This window comes from Mytilus trossulus, chromosome 13 (assembly GCF_036588685.1).
Source record: "Mytilus trossulus isolate FHL-02 chromosome 13, PNRI_Mtr1.1.1.hap1, whole genome shotgun sequence".
In the NCBI taxonomy this organism is placed as follows: Eukaryota; Metazoa; Mollusca; class Bivalvia; order Mytilida; family Mytilidae; genus Mytilus; species Mytilus trossulus.
The window spans coordinates 34,174,924-34,192,941 of NC_086385.1; the positions used below are offsets into that span (position 1 = coordinate 34,174,924).

The following is an 18,018-nucleotide window of genomic DNA, read 5'->3' on the forward strand; positions in this document are numbered from 1 at the left end:
ATATATGGTTTCTAAGGACTTTTATGTTCATAACAAGTGGTTGCTAAGGACAAAAATCATTCATAAGGATAAAAATATTACTGTTAGTATTAAAAATGTCATATGTACTATTCATAGTATTTAAAGTTAAAAAAATAAGTGATTGTTAAGGACTTATATGTCGTTGCTAGGGACAAAAATGTCATTTCCAGTATTAAAAATTTCATATTTATATTATCCATAGCCTTCTAAGTTCAAAAATATATGGTTGCTAAGGTGTTTCATGTCGTTGCTAGGGACTTGAGCTCTGACCTTGACCTAACTTTGTAGATCTTATTATGCTGATCATTATTGCAATTCAAAGTTTCTTTCTATCTCTAACCACTTTTGGGTTATAAGCAAACAATCATCATTTCGGACCCCAAAAACAGTTTTGGTGCCCTAGTTCCATAACAGTTGGTCCAATGATTTTAAACCCAACATAACAAATGTAGATCTCAACAAGACACACATTTCCTTCGTTACATTTTATCAGCCATCTTTTACGGTTATTTAGGAAATCCGATAACAAGCTAAGGTCAAAATCTAGGTCATGACCTTGACCTTTGACCTTAGGTCAATTTTCATGTCCATGTCAATTAATGATCATTGGTGATAATCCTAGGTGGCTACAATTTACAGTTTCTGAGTTTCAGTGGCCAACCGAAATTTGTTAATTTTCAAAGGGGCATAACCCTACCAATGAGTCGTTGAATCTTTTCGATTCAAATGTAACGAAGCACAAGGGTCTGTTCCTGAACAAATTCCACCCTTTGTTTTTTTTCTACCTATTATGGTTATGGAGTTAGAATGATAACAAGGTTTTTGGTGTTAGGGGAGATAACTCCTATAAAGGAAATGTTACGGGGTCGTGCCCTCACCACAATATAGCTTTTGGTCAACCGATACTAAATACCTAATATCATTTCAACATGTCGCGTACTTTTTTTGGGAAATTTCGTTAAAGTTTGGCGGAAAGAATAATAATAATAATAATAATAATTAAAAATCAATTGTTCAGAGAACCATTGATGGTCTTTCCACCAGTAAAGATATTTTTTTATATGAAAATATTCAAATTTGGTTTTAAATGTCAATTTTAGCCGTCAAATGACAGCTTAATGAACGCTGATTCCAAAAATATATGGTTTCTATACAAATAGATATAAATAAGGGCGATCATTCTTTACTTCCGGTTTAAAAGATGTTACTTCCGGTTTAAAAGATGTTGCTTCCGGTATTTTTCGATAGTTTACTTGACACTGATTCCATAAATATATGGTTTTATATACTTTTACATTAATTTAGTACAAAATATAGCTACTTCCGGTTTAGAAATTGTCACTTCCGGTTGGCTTTTTCTAGATCACATTGCTTGCAACCTAATGCAAAAAAAACCATGGCTTTATCATGTATACATAGGAGGTAAAAGCAAAGGTCAAAATCTAGAACGTTAAATTTACATATGACCTTGAGCTCAATTTCAAGGTCATCAGCCAAGGACCTCAAATCAAAAGACTGTAGGCCTCTACCTTATACTGTTAATGAGTTATATAACCATATTACTAATATTAGATATAAAAGGGGGGAAAACTCGCCTCAAACGTCTACATACTCTTTCAACTAATATTTACGTGTTACGACATGTCGCAACTAACAATTCTGTGAAAATATTTTGTCGATATCTTATAAGATTTCTGAAAATAAGAGATAACAAGCCAAAATCAAAATTTTTAACATGACCTTGACATTTGACCTTGACCTCATTTTCATTATTTTGGACCAAGGACCTCAAAACAAAAGACCCTAGGCCTCTAACACTTATGGTTTTCCAGTTAAAAATGCATATCACTTATATCAAATATAAAAGGGGAAATAACTCTCATATGGAGTCTCCGGATAGCTTCGGTGAAAATAAATCAAATCATCCTGAGGATATAACGAGCAATTTGGTAAAAGAAATTTGTCGGTTTCTTATACGGTTGCAAATATTAAGCGATCACAAGAAAAACAGTGTTCGGGGAGATAACTCTTACACTGAAAAGATTTTGATTACGCGGTGTCAGTTTCAAAAGCGTATTAATTGTTCGATATCATATACCATATATCTAAGCGACATCTTGCGAAACAAAAAAATTGCGAAGGAACAAAAAGTTGGCGGAAGAAAAAAAATAATAATAATAATCAGAAGAAAACCAATAGGTCTTTCCACGGAAAAGTGGAAAGACCTAATAATCAGAAGAAATACAGTAAGGTCTTTCCTTATAGAAAAAGGAAAGACCTTAAAAACGGGAATTGACTGTCTGGAAAATCTGCAGTCTCGTACCCAGTGGCGGATCTAGAGTGGGGTTCATGGGGTTGGAACCCCTCTCTTTTTTACCGATCAATGCATTTGAATGGGGACATATAGTTGGAACTCCCCCCTCTCTCCCTTTTATCCTGGGTTGGGAATCCCCCTTTTGAAAATGGCTGGATACGCCCCTGGTACCAGTCGCAATTCAGCATTGATGTTCACAAAGAGCAAATGTGCTAACTTACTTTATATTTATAAAATCATACATTCACGACTAGGGCCTTGTGACATATTGGTCAATGTTAATATATTGAGCGCGCAATATTAAAGAGACATTTCAAACTTATGTCATATTAATATACTGAAGAAAATACATGTTAGTAAAATACCCTTCTAGATATATGTTCATCAAAGATTCATCTCTATAACTTACCTGGTGAAAACAACACCATGGCAGCCATCACAGACAATTCAACGTCAGTCAATTCCAACTTTTTTAATTTTTGAACTGAGTAGAACATATCTAGTAGAAATTGACCAAAAATACCATACTGTTCGCAATTCAGAATATCTACGATGTATCCAAAACGGTCCAATATTTTACCGAAAGTAGTTTCATCGTTCCAATATATCGAATGAATGACAGCGATTTCCAATAATCTCTCTTTCACAAGATTTCGCTGACTATGCACATCTATTTTTTTAAATGGAGTCAAATCTCGCGCAAATAACGTTCTGAAGTGGACAATGGCTGGCAAGTATCTAGAACACAAAATCTTGGTATCGTTCTCGCATTTGACCTCCAGAACCTTAAAACAAGTAAAAAAATATTAGCATTCAATATTAAATACATGTACATTTACTTCAATAAAGATGTAAGGCATACGACAAGAATTAAATGACACAAACAAAAACTACAAAAGAAATCACTTCACCTTCTACAAATATTTGTTTTTAATATAGCCGAAGACGTGAGATTTTGTGACAGTACTAAGTACATCTATGATGTATAACTAAGATGATAACATAACCGGTGTTTTTTTTATGGAGGAGTTAGGATGAAAACTGTTGTCCTTTCTTTTTTTGCTATAAATTCTGGCCTGCCTTTTTACTTTCCATTCTATTCGGTCCTCCCTTTTTTATTAGTTGACCCTCTCTTTTTACATAAATTGTCATACTGCCTTTTTTTGCAAGTGTCTCATCTTGCCGTTTCTTTTACTCAAAACTCCTGTATTGCTTTTTATCATTTTTTCAAATCTTAGCACACCTTCCCCCTCCCCATTCTTATCTTAAATATTTATATCAATTGTTGATGAAAAATAAAACTTGTATTAAACTGTTTGTATTTAACTCCATATTTCAGAAGAAAAAAACTTGGGCATGCTCACCTTTGACTGCTGGTAACGACATGTCAATGCGTGAAACTCTTTGTTTGCTGCCATAAAACTATCATGAATTTTTAAAATCAATTCCTCTGTCTTTATCTGCTTATCGATATCAATTCTGTCATGATTCTCGTTTGATGAAATTTTAAATAAGTTAAATCTGGACGGCTTATCTTTCTTTGGACATCTTCCCAATCTAACAGCTAAATAATAAAAAAATACTAGGATAAGTTAATTGTTATTTGCTTACCAGGTTATATCACGAAGTTATATGAGATAATAATGTTACTATATAGAGCTACATGTATATAAGACCTTGAAGACGAATTCGTAAGTTAAATTACTAACACTGTTGGCTTTGAAGTTGGCGTTAACTATGTTAACTGCAACACAAAACTATTATGTTATGAAGTTGTTGTGCAAGGATAATTAGTAGAAATAACGCGATTAACTGATTATTTGCTGTTAGGTTTACGTTCAGTGACAAATATTTCATTGGTATTCAGATGGAGAACACATTTCTAATAAACTTTATGGTGATTAAAGTTCTGTTAAGTGTGTTGATTATGATAACAGGTGTAAATTTCTACTGGCAATAGAAAGATCTGTTGCAAATATTCCTTAACGTATAACAATGTATAAGGATCATCTCATTTCCGAACTAACGTTACTATGTATGTATAAATCCAACGGCACAACCAAGAGGACACCACTCTCTGTCATAAGGTTTATTTCCAAAAGATATAATCAGAAGATGTGGCATAACAATGCCAATGAGACAACTCTCCACAAGAGACCAAATGGCACAGAAATTAACAAGTTGAACTATAGGTCAGCGTACGGCCTTCAACAATGAACAAAGTCAGCTTTAAAAGCCTTGAATGACAAATGTAAAACAATTCAAACGAGAAAAGTAACGGCCTAATTTATGTACAATAAATAAACGGAAAACAAATATGTAACACATGAAAAAACGAAAAACACTCAGTCTGATGTCTATATTGACCAAATTTCTACCCCCTTTCCGCCAATGGGATTCATCAAATAAACTAAATATATGAAACAGAACGTACCTTCGTGTGACATTCCTGCATCGAAACATTTCTTCATACGGTAGTACTGACATCGGTTTCGGCTAATCCTCATGATAAGACATCCTTTCTTATCACCATTGGCACATGGTTTATACGTTAACTTCTGGCGGACTGTCCTTCTGAAGAACCCCTGTAAAAAAGATATATCACTCAGCTATAAAATGTAAAAAAAAAATACCAACAGAGAGCTAGCAATAGGCATGTATAAATTCAATGAATTGGTAAAAACCATAAATGATAGGTGGTGTGCACTAAGTATATAGATATAAGAAGATGTGGTATGAGTGCCAATGAGACAACTCTCCATCTAAGTCACAAGGTACGGTCTTGGCCTCACACCGAAAAGCAAACTATAACGGGCACAAAAAAAATATGTGTTAAACCATTCAAACGGGTAAACCAACGGTCGAGTCTATATACAAAACGAGAAACGATAAGCACTTACCACATAAACAGACGACACCCACTGAACGTCATATTCCTGACTTAGGACAGGTGCAAACAATTGCAGCGGGATGACAAGTTTGAATGGTACATTCAAATTTTCTGTAGTTAGCGTCTTGCATACTTAGATATACATTCCTGCTAATTAGAACTTAAGGGGATTACTATCAAATATTCTAAGGGAAGGAACATGAATTTTTTTTGTGGTTGACACTTTATCTTAAACTGCTGCTACACATGCTTTTAATTTGGAAACAGACAAACCAGAGGGATATCAGAAGACACTTTTACTAACGAGGCCCCCAACGTACCCATTCTAGTTTAAACTCCGGTCTGGGTACCAGAGATGTGTGTGAGAGGGTAAAATTGCCCTTCTAATGTACTGATATTTTTAGAACCCCGAGTGAGAATCAAACTCGGAACCTTCAGCACTGTAGCCATCGGTCTTAACCACTAGACCACGAACTCACCGCTGTTGTGCGCTTTCAATTAGATAGTATTTTGTGCATTTTATTATTGTTTTATCATATATCCTACGTACAGATGCAATTTGATCCAAACGGAAAATTTGATTCATGGTAATGTAGACATTGCCATTGATCTACAAATAACCAAAGTGGCTGTACTAGGCTAGTGTCTTTAATAACCATTTTCATTTTATACAGTGAAACCTGTTTAAACCGAACCTCTTCGGGACTAAGACTTTGATCGGCAAAAGCCGATGTTCGGTTTTATCAGGTTCACTCAATTTGATGACGTTGCTGATAAAACATGTTGGGTTTATACAGGTTTTCGGTTTATGCAGGATTCGGTTTAGACAGGTTTGACTGTATATACATGTATAATTACCTTGCATCCTTCACATGAAAAGACTCCATAATGGAAACCGGAAGCTTTGTCACCACATATTTTACAGAGTATATGTCCATCAGGGTAGATCTTCTTAACTGTAATAGTTTAAACATTCAATTAATAAAACAAATTTGAAATATAAAAGCATTTTAATTATGATTATTCAATGCAACATGAAGGGTGGTCTATACGGAACAGAATACCAGTATTGTTTTTATGCGACTAAAAGTGTCTTGCTCTTACTCTTGGTTTCGATAATTGAACTTGGTACGATGACATGCAGCAAATAACGTATTTATTTCTTGAGGATTTTATTTTGTTTGCTTCAGAAAATTCACACTTATGTTGTAACAGTTGTTAAGTTTATTTTGAAATTAGTCAAATTCCAATTGATATAAAATCACATTTTGGAATTGATGATTCTTTATACTGTTTTACAATATTCTTGATTTGCATACCATTTATAATGACTGTGCAACCTGTCCAAAGCGTGATCGTATGTAAGATACTTGTACTATTGTCCATGCATGTTTGTTAGACAGATATTCAATTCAATTCGATTTCACGAGAGACATCTGTTTATGAGGGACAAACGATCAAAATTCGTCCAATCTTAGCTTGTAGAATAGTCAGTGTCAGAAAACCAATTTAAGTTTAGGCCGCATCATTTTAATATCAAATCCCGCTTCTATATATATGCTTCGTTGTATTGAACAGAGATTTAGCTTGACCTTACTTCAATAGTATTGTTCAATGGTATTTTAAAACTCTGTATAGAAGTTTTTATCTTCCAAATATTATTAACAAAGGTGTAGGTCAGGAAAGGGCCTACATGTATTTTGGCCTCAAATTTCAGGTTCATCTAACGAAAGATATTGGACACTTTTAAAACACTTAAGTGTCTATTTCAATTGAGTCAATTAATTTATGTGAAAGATTTTAAGTGATTTAGTCATTAAAAACGCTCCGATTCTAGCTTATTTATAAAAAAATCTATCAAATATGCCAAAATATGTCGCTTTTTAGATGTTTTTTGTCAAAAATGAAAGTGGCCGCATCCGTGTTCATCCTCAACCTTTATATATGTTATGTAATATCATCAAATACTACTAAATTATAAATGCACACGAATGCGGCCACTTTCATTTAGAACGAAAACCGCCTAAAAGGTAACTAACATTGAATTGTTTAGTGAAAGATCGTCATCTATATTGCGGAAAGTAGAGTTAAAGAGTTAAGTTAAATTATACGGACGCCATAACCATGGTAACGTGTTGGTTGACCATTATGTACTATAAATTTTACATTTCAATGCGAATATGTTCCAATTGTCGTAACTACAATACTGCTTTATACTGACACGAGCAACATGACTGGTACCATTTGTTGATCTGGATATGCTTACCCTTTTGGCGCATCTAAGATCATCCTTGTCCTTATTTTAATTCAGTTTGTAATGCTCAGGCTTAAGTTTTCTGCGTTGTGTTTTGTGTAATTTTGTTTGTCTGTTGGTTTTTGTATTTTTTAGTTTGGTATCATTTGTCTTTCTTCTATAAATGTGTACATGCATTCACTTCACTTCAACTCCGATATACAAATGTCTCATCGACATGCATCTTATTGTCAACTGACGAGGTCGTGTAATCCGTCGTTTATTTGCAAGTACCTCTTGTGTGTTCTATTTTATGTAACTGGATAACGAAAAAAAGCGAGCATAATTGTCGCAAAGTCTACATGAGAAAAAGCTGCAAAAATTAAGGATCCGGTCTATCTCACTACACAAAGATTTGTTTAGTTCAATGGTTACTTTCTACGTGTTTTGTCAGTGCCAGTTCATTTCGAGACAAACTCTGGCAAGGTTTCAGGGACAATGCTTAATCTGTTATAGATAAGTTTAATTGGAGTCATTCATGAATGAAAATTAATCTCAGGTTTACATAAAACAAAAGCTGTTCAATTGAGAATGTAAAAAGGTGCGTTGATTATTGAACTTAAAATTGAGAAAGGAAATGGTGAATGTGTCAAAGCGACAACCATCCAACCATAGAGCAGACAACAACCGAAGGCAACCAATGGGTCTTCAATGTATCGAGAATGTGTCCTTCAGCTGGCCCCTAAAATATGCATACTAGTGCAGTGATAATGGACGTCATACTAAACTCCGAATTATACACAAGAAACTAAAATTCAAAATAAGTCAACACTAACAAAGGCATGAGAGGCTTCTGACTTGGGACAGGCGCAAAATTGGGCGTGGTTAAACATGTTTATGAGAGCTCAACCCTCCCCTATACCTCTAGCCAATGTAGAAAAGTAAACGCATAACAATACGCACATTAAAATTCAGTTCATGAGAAATCCGAGTTCGATGTCAAAAGATGTAACAAATGAAAATAAATAAAATGACAATACTTCATAAATAACAACAGACTACTAGCAGTTAACTGACATGCCAGCTCCAGACCTCAATTAAACTGATTGAAAGAATATGTTTTCATCATATGAATATCAAGCATAATCCCTCCCGTTAGGGGTTTAGTATCATACTATTATAAAATTTATGAGAAGAACATAACCCGTGTCATGCCAACAACTGGTTTTTTTTTTAGAGGAAAGGGCAGTGGTTATGGTTAGTATTAGCTTTATTTAAATTAAGTTCAACAGGATAAATTTCTTTAATATACTTACTGAAGTCGTCATTATTGAGAGCCAATATATCTTCCAAATATCTAAAAGTATTATTAAATTTTTGTACCAAATGTTGTTTATGGGTCTTTGCTAATTTTAGTCATAAATTGTAACTCATAACAATACAAAAACAGGTCTGCAATAAGTGGTGTACAGTAAGTCCCCATTGGAATTCCAATAACTTGACGATATACGGAATCTCCAAAGCGAACAAAAAAGTTATCAAGTAAAAATTCAAGCGCATAAATAGTATCAAAGCATGTCCAATTGACATACTTTTTTTGTTTATTGGTAATAAAAAATGACCTAAAAGAGTTTGAACATCTGTACTCGCATTCTGACTTTTTAAATGCCAGTTAAATAGGGATGTGATTTTTTTCTTAATAAGAATATGAGGCAAAGTGGTATATCGGGTAGAAAAATCAAAACTTTGAACAGATTCAAAATCACCTATATATGCATGCAATTTATCAAGTACTTCCAACGAAATTTTGACACTCCAAAAGTATTTAATTCCACTATTTTCAAAGGCCTTATTTGAACAATTTATTATCAGGTTTTTTATTGTACCAAGTGTACTAGTAAGTAAAACAGACGATGTAGTAGTGGAACAATGGCTTGAAGATGAAATAAAGTATATTTGTAAGGTTTTTTTGTGTAGCTTCGGAGGCCAGTACATAGTTGGGACTTTCATTGTATTTGGTTGTGCTTGTAAAGAAGAATCTAAAAGTTTGTGTTTGTTACAGATGTTGGGGAATTCGTGATTTCTTTTTGCAGAACCTCTATATAAAATTTACGTCAAACAATAATGATATTATTAGCAGCTTTATCAGCCAGGACAAAAACAAATTCCTTGGCTAGTTCTGTTCGTTTATTTTTGATACACGAAATAGGGTTTTTATGGTTCTTGTTAAGGGTAAAATGTTCTTCAAAATGTTGTATTCAAATATCAACTATTTTCATTACTGAATTAAAAAAGGAGTCCAAAGATTTTTTGTCAGCTTTTTTGTATATTCTAAGGCCTTCTAGAAGATACGGTTTATAAATCGTTTCATTTTCTTTTTCATTAATTATCTAGTAAACTGATGTGATATTATTTCCTTATCTCGTCCCCTTTTTTCTCGTTTGGCATCATCGAATGATACGTTTCGCTTGATTTTACTCACTTGTTGGCCAGGTATTGTATGATCATTGTTGTCACCGGAACGAGTTGAGTGAATTTAGATTCAATTGTTTTTGACTGTTACAAATAACGATGTTCTACTCATTCACAGACAAATATAACTATCTCTTACTCGTTTACCGAATTTGGACAACTGAAATGTTATTTAGTCTTCTTAAAAATAGATGTGTGTTATGTGTTCATTGTGTTTGCTAACAAAAAGTTTTATCACAACACGTTAACCCGTTCATGGTGTTTCAAAACTGATACGAAATCATTATTAGCCAATAGTGTTTCGATAAGTCGTTTTTCTTAATTTTGCTTAATTTTGCTTAATTTCATTAAAATATCTATATTTCAGGTGATGATTTCGAATTTGATTATCCAGTTACTGCTGATACATTCCGAGCAATGAATTCACATATAGAATGGGATATCTTAAAATGTTTGATGAAATAATTACTAATTATGCGCCATCTCCTGGAGAAATCATGTGCACCCGTAATTCTGACTGGCGAAAACCTCAATTTGAGATGCTCATCTAAACGTTATTTATCAATTTTGCCTAGTTCGACATCAGCCTTTGGGGGAAGAAAAAAACGTGACGTAGAATACGAAGATGACGAGTATAAATCTGTTATGGACAGTTCATGCCGAAGCTGTCAGGTACAGATATACGTACAACTTTGACGGAAACAAGCCTACAAGTAATTATCGAGATATATTTCTTCAATTCGTTTGTGAGTATGGAGCAGAGTTCCCATGGAAAGACTGTAGTAGTGTAAATTCATCTACATGTAAATTGTAAAAGAGAAATATCAATAAATGAAAGTAACAGTAGTTTCTTGCTTCTTAAGCATCTTTCTGGATTAACCTTCACCAAGAACGTTATAACCTAACCAATTAAAAGTAAGTGATGTGTAATTACGTTAAAACGTAACTAGCTGTGTATGATAGAGCTTTCTTACAAATTGACGAAAGGTACGTATGATTGACGAATCATACGGAAGACTCGTTTTAGGGATCCTTCATTTTGACATATTTAAATAATTGTCGTGGAATTTCGGACAATTATCATACATGCATCGACACTTATTAAATTGGATTTTTCTTGAGAAATATTTAGAATTTCGGGACGTACGATAGGTTAAAATATGATACCATCAGGTCGGAGGACAGGGGCGGATCCAGCCATTTTAAAAAGGGAGGGGGGTTCCTAATCCAGGACAAAAGGGGGGTTCCAACTACATGTCCCCATTCAAATGCACTGATCTTCCAAAAAAGAGGGTTCCAACCCCTGGAACCCCCTTCTGGATCTGCACCTGGAGGAGATAACACTACTCCCCTCCCCTACTCCTCAATATTACAATGATGCACTGTTTAACTTAGAAAATGTCAAAACAAATACATTGTCGTCTTTCCTTACAGAAAAATAAGAAAAATTTAAAACAAAAATACTTCCTTGATTCAAAAGTTGCCACGCTCAAAATGATAAAATGAAAATGAATAAAAAAGATGATCTTCATACTTTGCCATATGCTGGTGCTCGTTTAATAACTTTTCAATCATCGCCTCTCCTCTGGTAATATGCATTGCCTCCCTCTGAATGTGTATATATGATACACCGCAGCAATGGAACGAATATTTTAGCGTATAATTGCGTTTTACCTATAGTCCTGAACATTCATGACTTATTAGACACTGGACGATAAGTGACAACTTCGCGTCTATTTTCCAAACATGTGTACTGTTATATCGTTATTATAAAATCCACAATGTATATGGTGCAAAATTGTAGATTTATTTTCTTGATATACAAAATCTGTTTTTCTAGACTTATTCAACATAACTTTTTAAAACATTGTATCATCATTGTTTATCAAATCTCGATATTCCACTAGTACGTACTTTAACTTTTAAATTTGCTGAAAGTGTACTAGAAAAAATTGAAATAAATGTGAATCTTGTCGTTAAATTTAGACTAACGTACTTCAATAATGCCATTGCAAGTCCCAATTAGTTAAAATTAAACCATAATGATTATAGATACGGCCTCCAATACGGAGCATTGGCTTACACCGAACAGCAAGTTATAAAAGGACCCCAAAATGACTAGTGCAAAACTATCAAACATCAAATGAAAGGTCTAATCGACTTGAAAAACAAGAAACGATAAACCCTTATGAACCACATCAACAAACGACAACCACTGAAAATCAGATACTTGACATAGGACAGGTTCAAACAAATGTAACAGGTTTTATCATTTTAAACAGGTGCCAACCTGCACAATTACCCGAATAAGTGGTTTGACATTGCTGTATACTAGTAGTAAAAAACACGCTAAAATATCAATTGAAATGGCTTTGTTAACTCAATTAAAACACATATGGACTAAAAGAAAGTGAACATACACTGAACGACAGAAAATTGATCTATGACACAATATAAATGCAATAGTAATTAAAAAAAAAGCAATAAAAACAATATCAGAAAGATATTATATCCTTGGAAAATGGCGTTATCAGAAGTACATAAAATATGGTAGTACTTTTGTTTTATAAAATAAATGAGCTTGTTCATAGTATGAGAACAAACTTGTTTCGTGATAAACTATAAAACTTTTAAATCTTAGCACCCACTTCACTATTGTTAAACCTATATTCCAAGGCCATGTTCTTACACCCCAATAAATTTACAAAAAGAAGCATTCAATTATTAAATGCAATTGATTAATGAATATCACGAGATTGCTAGTTAGCCAATAAGAATAACGTATTATAATGAAACATACATCTAATGTAATTATTAATTAATGTTGTACATAGCTACGTGAAATAAGGCCGTGTTCACACCAAACGTCGTGTAGAGTAAACATGTTTACAATTAGTTAAGTGTAGTATACACTGGTTTCACATTACAATTGTTCACATCTATACACCTTGTTTAGCTACCTGTACAAAAGATTTTTTCCCACTTGTAAACTATATGTCATTTAAATGTTCATTACGTAGAACTGAATTCAAAATGTTTGGACAATTTTTCTAGCGGTAAGGGAACAACCATTTGTCTTTCAAAAGGGGATGGGGGTGAAAATGGAAATATTCTGTTCCCCAAGTTGATAAAAAAAAAGTGGTCATACAAATGATATGAAAATTTATTCTGAATCAAGATTTTCCCCATACATTATAGTGTTAAATATTGAAAAAAAAGTATTTGATCACCAGCACCGAAAAAAAGGAATAAAAACGTACGCGCGAAAAAAAAATCTGACTCAGATAAAAAAAATAACCCTCCCCCTTTTTTTAAGCTAAGTGGTTGCTACTTTATGAAAGCCATTTTTATTATTTGTAGTAGTTTGAATATAGTAGAGATGTCTCGATTACGCGTTAGAAAACGTTAGCTGCAGCAGCGTGCTTACAGCCGAAAAAAAAGGATTGATATATTAGGGTTCACTACATTTTTATCTTTTCTGTTTGTTTCAAATGGTATTTCTTCTCCAAACAGTATTTGGTAAAGGGATAAGGTAACGTTTTTTTTAAATTTATTTTAAGTGTTATTTAACGGATCTGAGATACTAGACAAACATATCATTTACCTCACACTTTTTTTAGTCATGCATTTATGCGTGAATCGTTGTTTGAGTAAAGACCAGTGGCGAATATTTCTGTGTACGTCAAGTCGATTCGGGAAGACCTTTTCAAATGAATTAGGCAGCAACTATTTACACTATTTTTTTGGGGAGCGGAAGAAGAGCGGGAAGGGGAGGGGGTAGGAGTCGTGGGATATTGATTTTTTTTTCAGGACAAATGTTGGTGACAAGTCGAAATCAATTTTAGCATAATATATAGTGGCAGCTGAGGGTGAAACAAACAAAAAAAATTTCAGGGCCAATAACTGAAAACATTTTTGGTTCCCGAAACAAAATCCGTAGCTCACCACCCCCACCCCTTGCCTTTATGTTTTATACTCAACTATAATAGCCCCCCCCCCCCCCCCCCGAAAATCAATTGATTGCTGCCTTATGGGTTCGGCAATGATGCTGCTTTGAGTCTTGATAAAGAACGTTTATTTTTTTTAACAAAAAAAAATCTGTGAAATTTAGACAATAATTTCTGTATTAAAAGAACTATATACTAATAATTATCAAAAATATCAATTTTACTCAAAAATAGTTTCCTCCTTAAATATTTACACGGTAAAACTAATGTCCTATATGCCTAGTTTTGTGTGCACTTAACCTACACAAGGCCTACATTGACTATCGACTGTGTGTAGATAAAACATGATTTAAACTACATGTAAACATTGAGTTTTATCAATGGGAACGCAATTGTGTTCAGTTTACGTGTGAGTTACACTAACACAACACCGAATTTAGGTCAATGTGAACACGGCCTAAGTGGGAGTGCTCCGACATATAACGGGTTTAAATACCTGTACAGAAAAGAAAAATCATTAAGGTGGTACATATGATAAAAGTAAGACGAGATATAACAAAAAAAGGTAAAAATTTACAAAAAAGCATTACAAACTGAATTCGTCATATGTTAGTAAAAAGGTGACATATTTACTATACTTCATAATTAAATATAGTCATTTTTATAAAATATTATTAGATTATTTTCAGTTTTATTCAAGTATAAATTTCTTTTTGAATAAGGGCAAAATTTGATAACCCGATTACATTTAAAAGTTTAGGCAGTTAAAGATAATCTTTATATCTTAATATTTACTTGAAATATTATTTTTTTTTCATCTAAGGTGTTAATTTTGGTTTATAAATTTTGATAGATTTATAATGGTCGTTTACGACTAAAAGTTCTTTTGTTTCATTGTTGTAAAATAAACCAGTCGGTCCATTGATACCATCTTCTGCTGAGAATGTTATGTTTCTGTCCATCATTAGATATTCTATGTATGTTGTTTGATAGATATCCTGCTACATACACATCGCCTTGGACATCTACAGCTACACCAATAGCATCTTTTAGGTCAGGACTGCTGTGTATCTCACGTTCTTTTCCATCCGATGTAATGACGTATACTTTATCACTTTTGTTGTCAGTACAATAGACATCACCATCTTGATTGGCACATATTGCACAAGGATCAAATGTTGTTTGTATAACCTTAAGATCTTTACCATCGATATCCACAATTGTAAGAGTATTAGTTTTATTTCTTACCCATATTTTATTCTTTACACTGGTGATTCCTCTACAGTATCCTTTAACTTTAATTATCCCAACAGGCTTCAATGATGTCAGGTCAATGATCTGGATACCTTTATCACCAACAGATACTACAGCATGGGTTTTGTCATATAAGAATAGACTGAATATATCATAATCCAAATTAATCATGCTTGAGTTCGATCCATCAAGTTTACAAACAATAAGTTGGTTGCCCTGGTCTTGACAGAGTAGTAACCTATCATCTGGAATAAAGCATCCTCTTTTGATACTTACTTCATTTCCTAATTTTGTGGACTGAAATGAATGTGTCAGTGATAACTTTGAAATTCTTTCGTCCCTAACGAGAAATTGGCCTTGTTGATCAATATCTAGTAAAGGCATTTGGACATGGACATTTTCTACCGTTATTGTACCTAAGTCTGGAACTAGTTTACTAATGTTCGACTCGAATTCTGGCGGAAAATATTTTAGTATCGGAACAGTAGCTGCTTGAATTTCTCTGATTTCCAATTCTTTCTGGTAAGTTTTTGCATCAAGACATTTTACCACTCGGAATAAATGGATTTCTGATGTGTGTTGCTTCAGTGATTTTAAATCACTTTTCCATGTAGCTAACAAGTCAGAGCTGGATCGGATGCTTTTGTTACTCCGGGAAAAACTCTCGGTACAGTTTTGATAATTGTAGTCAATGTCTTTATGTATCTCTGTTTCTAGCCTATCTAAATGAGCAATAATGTTCTGCTTCATTTCCGACACACTTTTTTTGATTTTGTTTCGATTTTTTTCTAAATCAACAAGTGTTGTCTCATTTTGACTCAGTATGTTCTCTGTAACTTGACATAGGTTGGAAAGCGTTCTCTCTAGATCAGAAATAGCAGTGCCATCTTTCACGCCTCTAGCAGCTTTTTCAATTGAAATGATAGACTTGCAATGTTGATGTGATATCGGAACACATGAATCGCAGATTACTTTGTCATGTTGACAGCAGAACAGTATTATCTTTTGACCTGGATGATTCCTGCAGTTCTTGGACAATTTAAGGAGTGAAGAACTGAGTTGTTGTATTTCTTTCATTGGTACAACCTTGTGAGGTGGGGACATCTTTTCGTGAACCCTGGAACACGCCTCACATACAAGATCACTGCAATCACTGCACCAAGCTACAGCTGTAATGTCTTCACCACCGCGCTGACAACCAGCACATAATTTACTGTTCGCCATTCTGTAAGAATAGAAAAATATAGCGTTTGTCGTTTAGATACTCACTAAAGTATAAAAAATGTGGCGGCCTTTTTTGACCTCAAATGATCTGAGTGTAAAGATTTCTGGTTAAATGTAGACATGGATAGTAATACAACTTATGAAATTTTTTCAAGGAAATTATATCAAAACAATATTTTTTTATATGTGAGTGTTCAGCCTGAACTGTCTAAACTGCTTCTGCGATAATGATCGAAAAGCTGTAGAAAAAAATGTGTAATCTAAATGTTTTGTCTTCAAGAAAACAAAATACATTGATAACCATGTCGAAATTAAATGGAAAGCAATTAGAGAGTACCAAAAATGTAATCAATCACTTAAGACAAATAAATAGTAGTTTGTGACAATACTAATCTATTTCACAAGGTAAATAAATTTAAAAAAAACAATGCAGACAAATACATCTTAAGGAGGGGGAATAAAATATCATATATTACAGTCGGAATAAAAAACGAGTAAGAATTTATTTAAAACTTTTGGATTTTTTTTAATGAGAACGATATAGAAATATGCAAACTATTGTAATTCGTATATCGTGAGAAAACATAAAATAGTGCAATAAATCAACAGAAATAAGAATTAAAAAGGGGGAGGGGGTCCATTCACCACACGCCTTTGTTAAAGAAAAATATCAAAATTAATATTTAAAACATCAATAAAAAAGGGAAAATTACTATATGAACACAGATTTAGTGTTACCGTGTTTATTATTTTTTTCATTTTCTGTTCTTTATAACGATACAATACATAAGGTTTATTTAAGTCCATAAGCTACATGTACACGTATCTCAATTAAATATAAATATACCACACTACGCCTTTGTAAGTAGGATTTAAATAAACATAACATACATTTTTATTATCTTGGCTACCAACGTAAATATTTATAAACAATTTGTATTTTCATCTTTATCATTAGAAGATTGACTTTTCTATTTTTTTATGTAATTGTTTGATTTAACTTACATATCCAGTGTCTTTTAAAGCAAAACTGTGTTTTTTTATTATCAGCACAATACAATTACTTTCGTTTTCAGTGGGAATTTCCGTTTGATTAAAGGGAGACAACTTAAATGTACTAACGGTGATTTAACTGAATCGGCGCTAAATTCAAATCGCATTCGAGTTTAAAATGTTTATGTTGATACGAAGAGAAATAAACCCTGTAGCTTTAATATCAAAATGTGTGTACCAACATGAGTGTGTCAGTACAAATGTATTGTAACTGATAAAGTGTTTACCTAAGTAAGCCCGTTGTAGACTTCTCGTTTGAATTGTTTTACATTGTTATTTCGGTGTTTTGTAAAGCTGACTTTGCGGTATGCGTTTTTTCATTGTTAAAGGCCGTACGATGACCTATAGTTGGTAATGTCGGTGTCATTCTGGTCGCTCGTGGAGATTAGTCTCATCTGCAATCATAACACTTTCTTCATTATTATATTAATATTGATTGTACTGATCATGACTTTTATTTTTATCTTTTTCTTTACAAAAATATATAAATATTGAGATACAATCAAGCTGACACAGGGCTTTATAAAGTGTTGTACATATTTCTTTTTTAAATGATATGAGTAAATAATCCCATGATACGGATAAATCAGTATGTGTAATAACGAAAACA

The 18,018-nt window shown here is 33.3% G+C and overlaps 2 protein-coding genes across 2 annotated transcripts in view; both read right to left on the reverse strand.

Moving 5' to 3' along the window:
• The window catches only part of LOC134694302 (uncharacterized), a 29,212-nt gene extending 11,716 nt beyond the window's left edge, over window positions 1-17,496 (reverse strand). The window contains exon 1 of the mRNA XM_063555309.1: window positions 17,361-17,496. The gene's annotated coding sequence lies outside the window, so the exon portion shown is untranslated. The remainder of the gene's footprint in view (window positions 1-17,360) is intronic.
• The window catches only part of LOC134695385 (ecdysone-inducible protein E75-like), a 66,349-nt gene that overhangs the window by 2,216 nt on the left and 46,115 nt on the right, over window positions 1-18,018 (reverse strand). The window contains exons 3-6 of the mRNA XM_063556619.1: window positions 6,084-6,181; window positions 4,770-4,920; window positions 3,700-3,899; window positions 2,745-3,120 (exon numbers count right to left, since the gene is read on the reverse strand). Of these exons, the coding sequence (XP_063412689.1) occupies window positions 2,745-3,120; window positions 3,700-3,899; window positions 4,770-4,920; window positions 6,084-6,181 (825 nt within the window). The remainder of the gene's footprint in view (window positions 1-2,744; window positions 3,121-3,699; window positions 3,900-4,769; window positions 4,921-6,083; window positions 6,182-18,018) is intronic.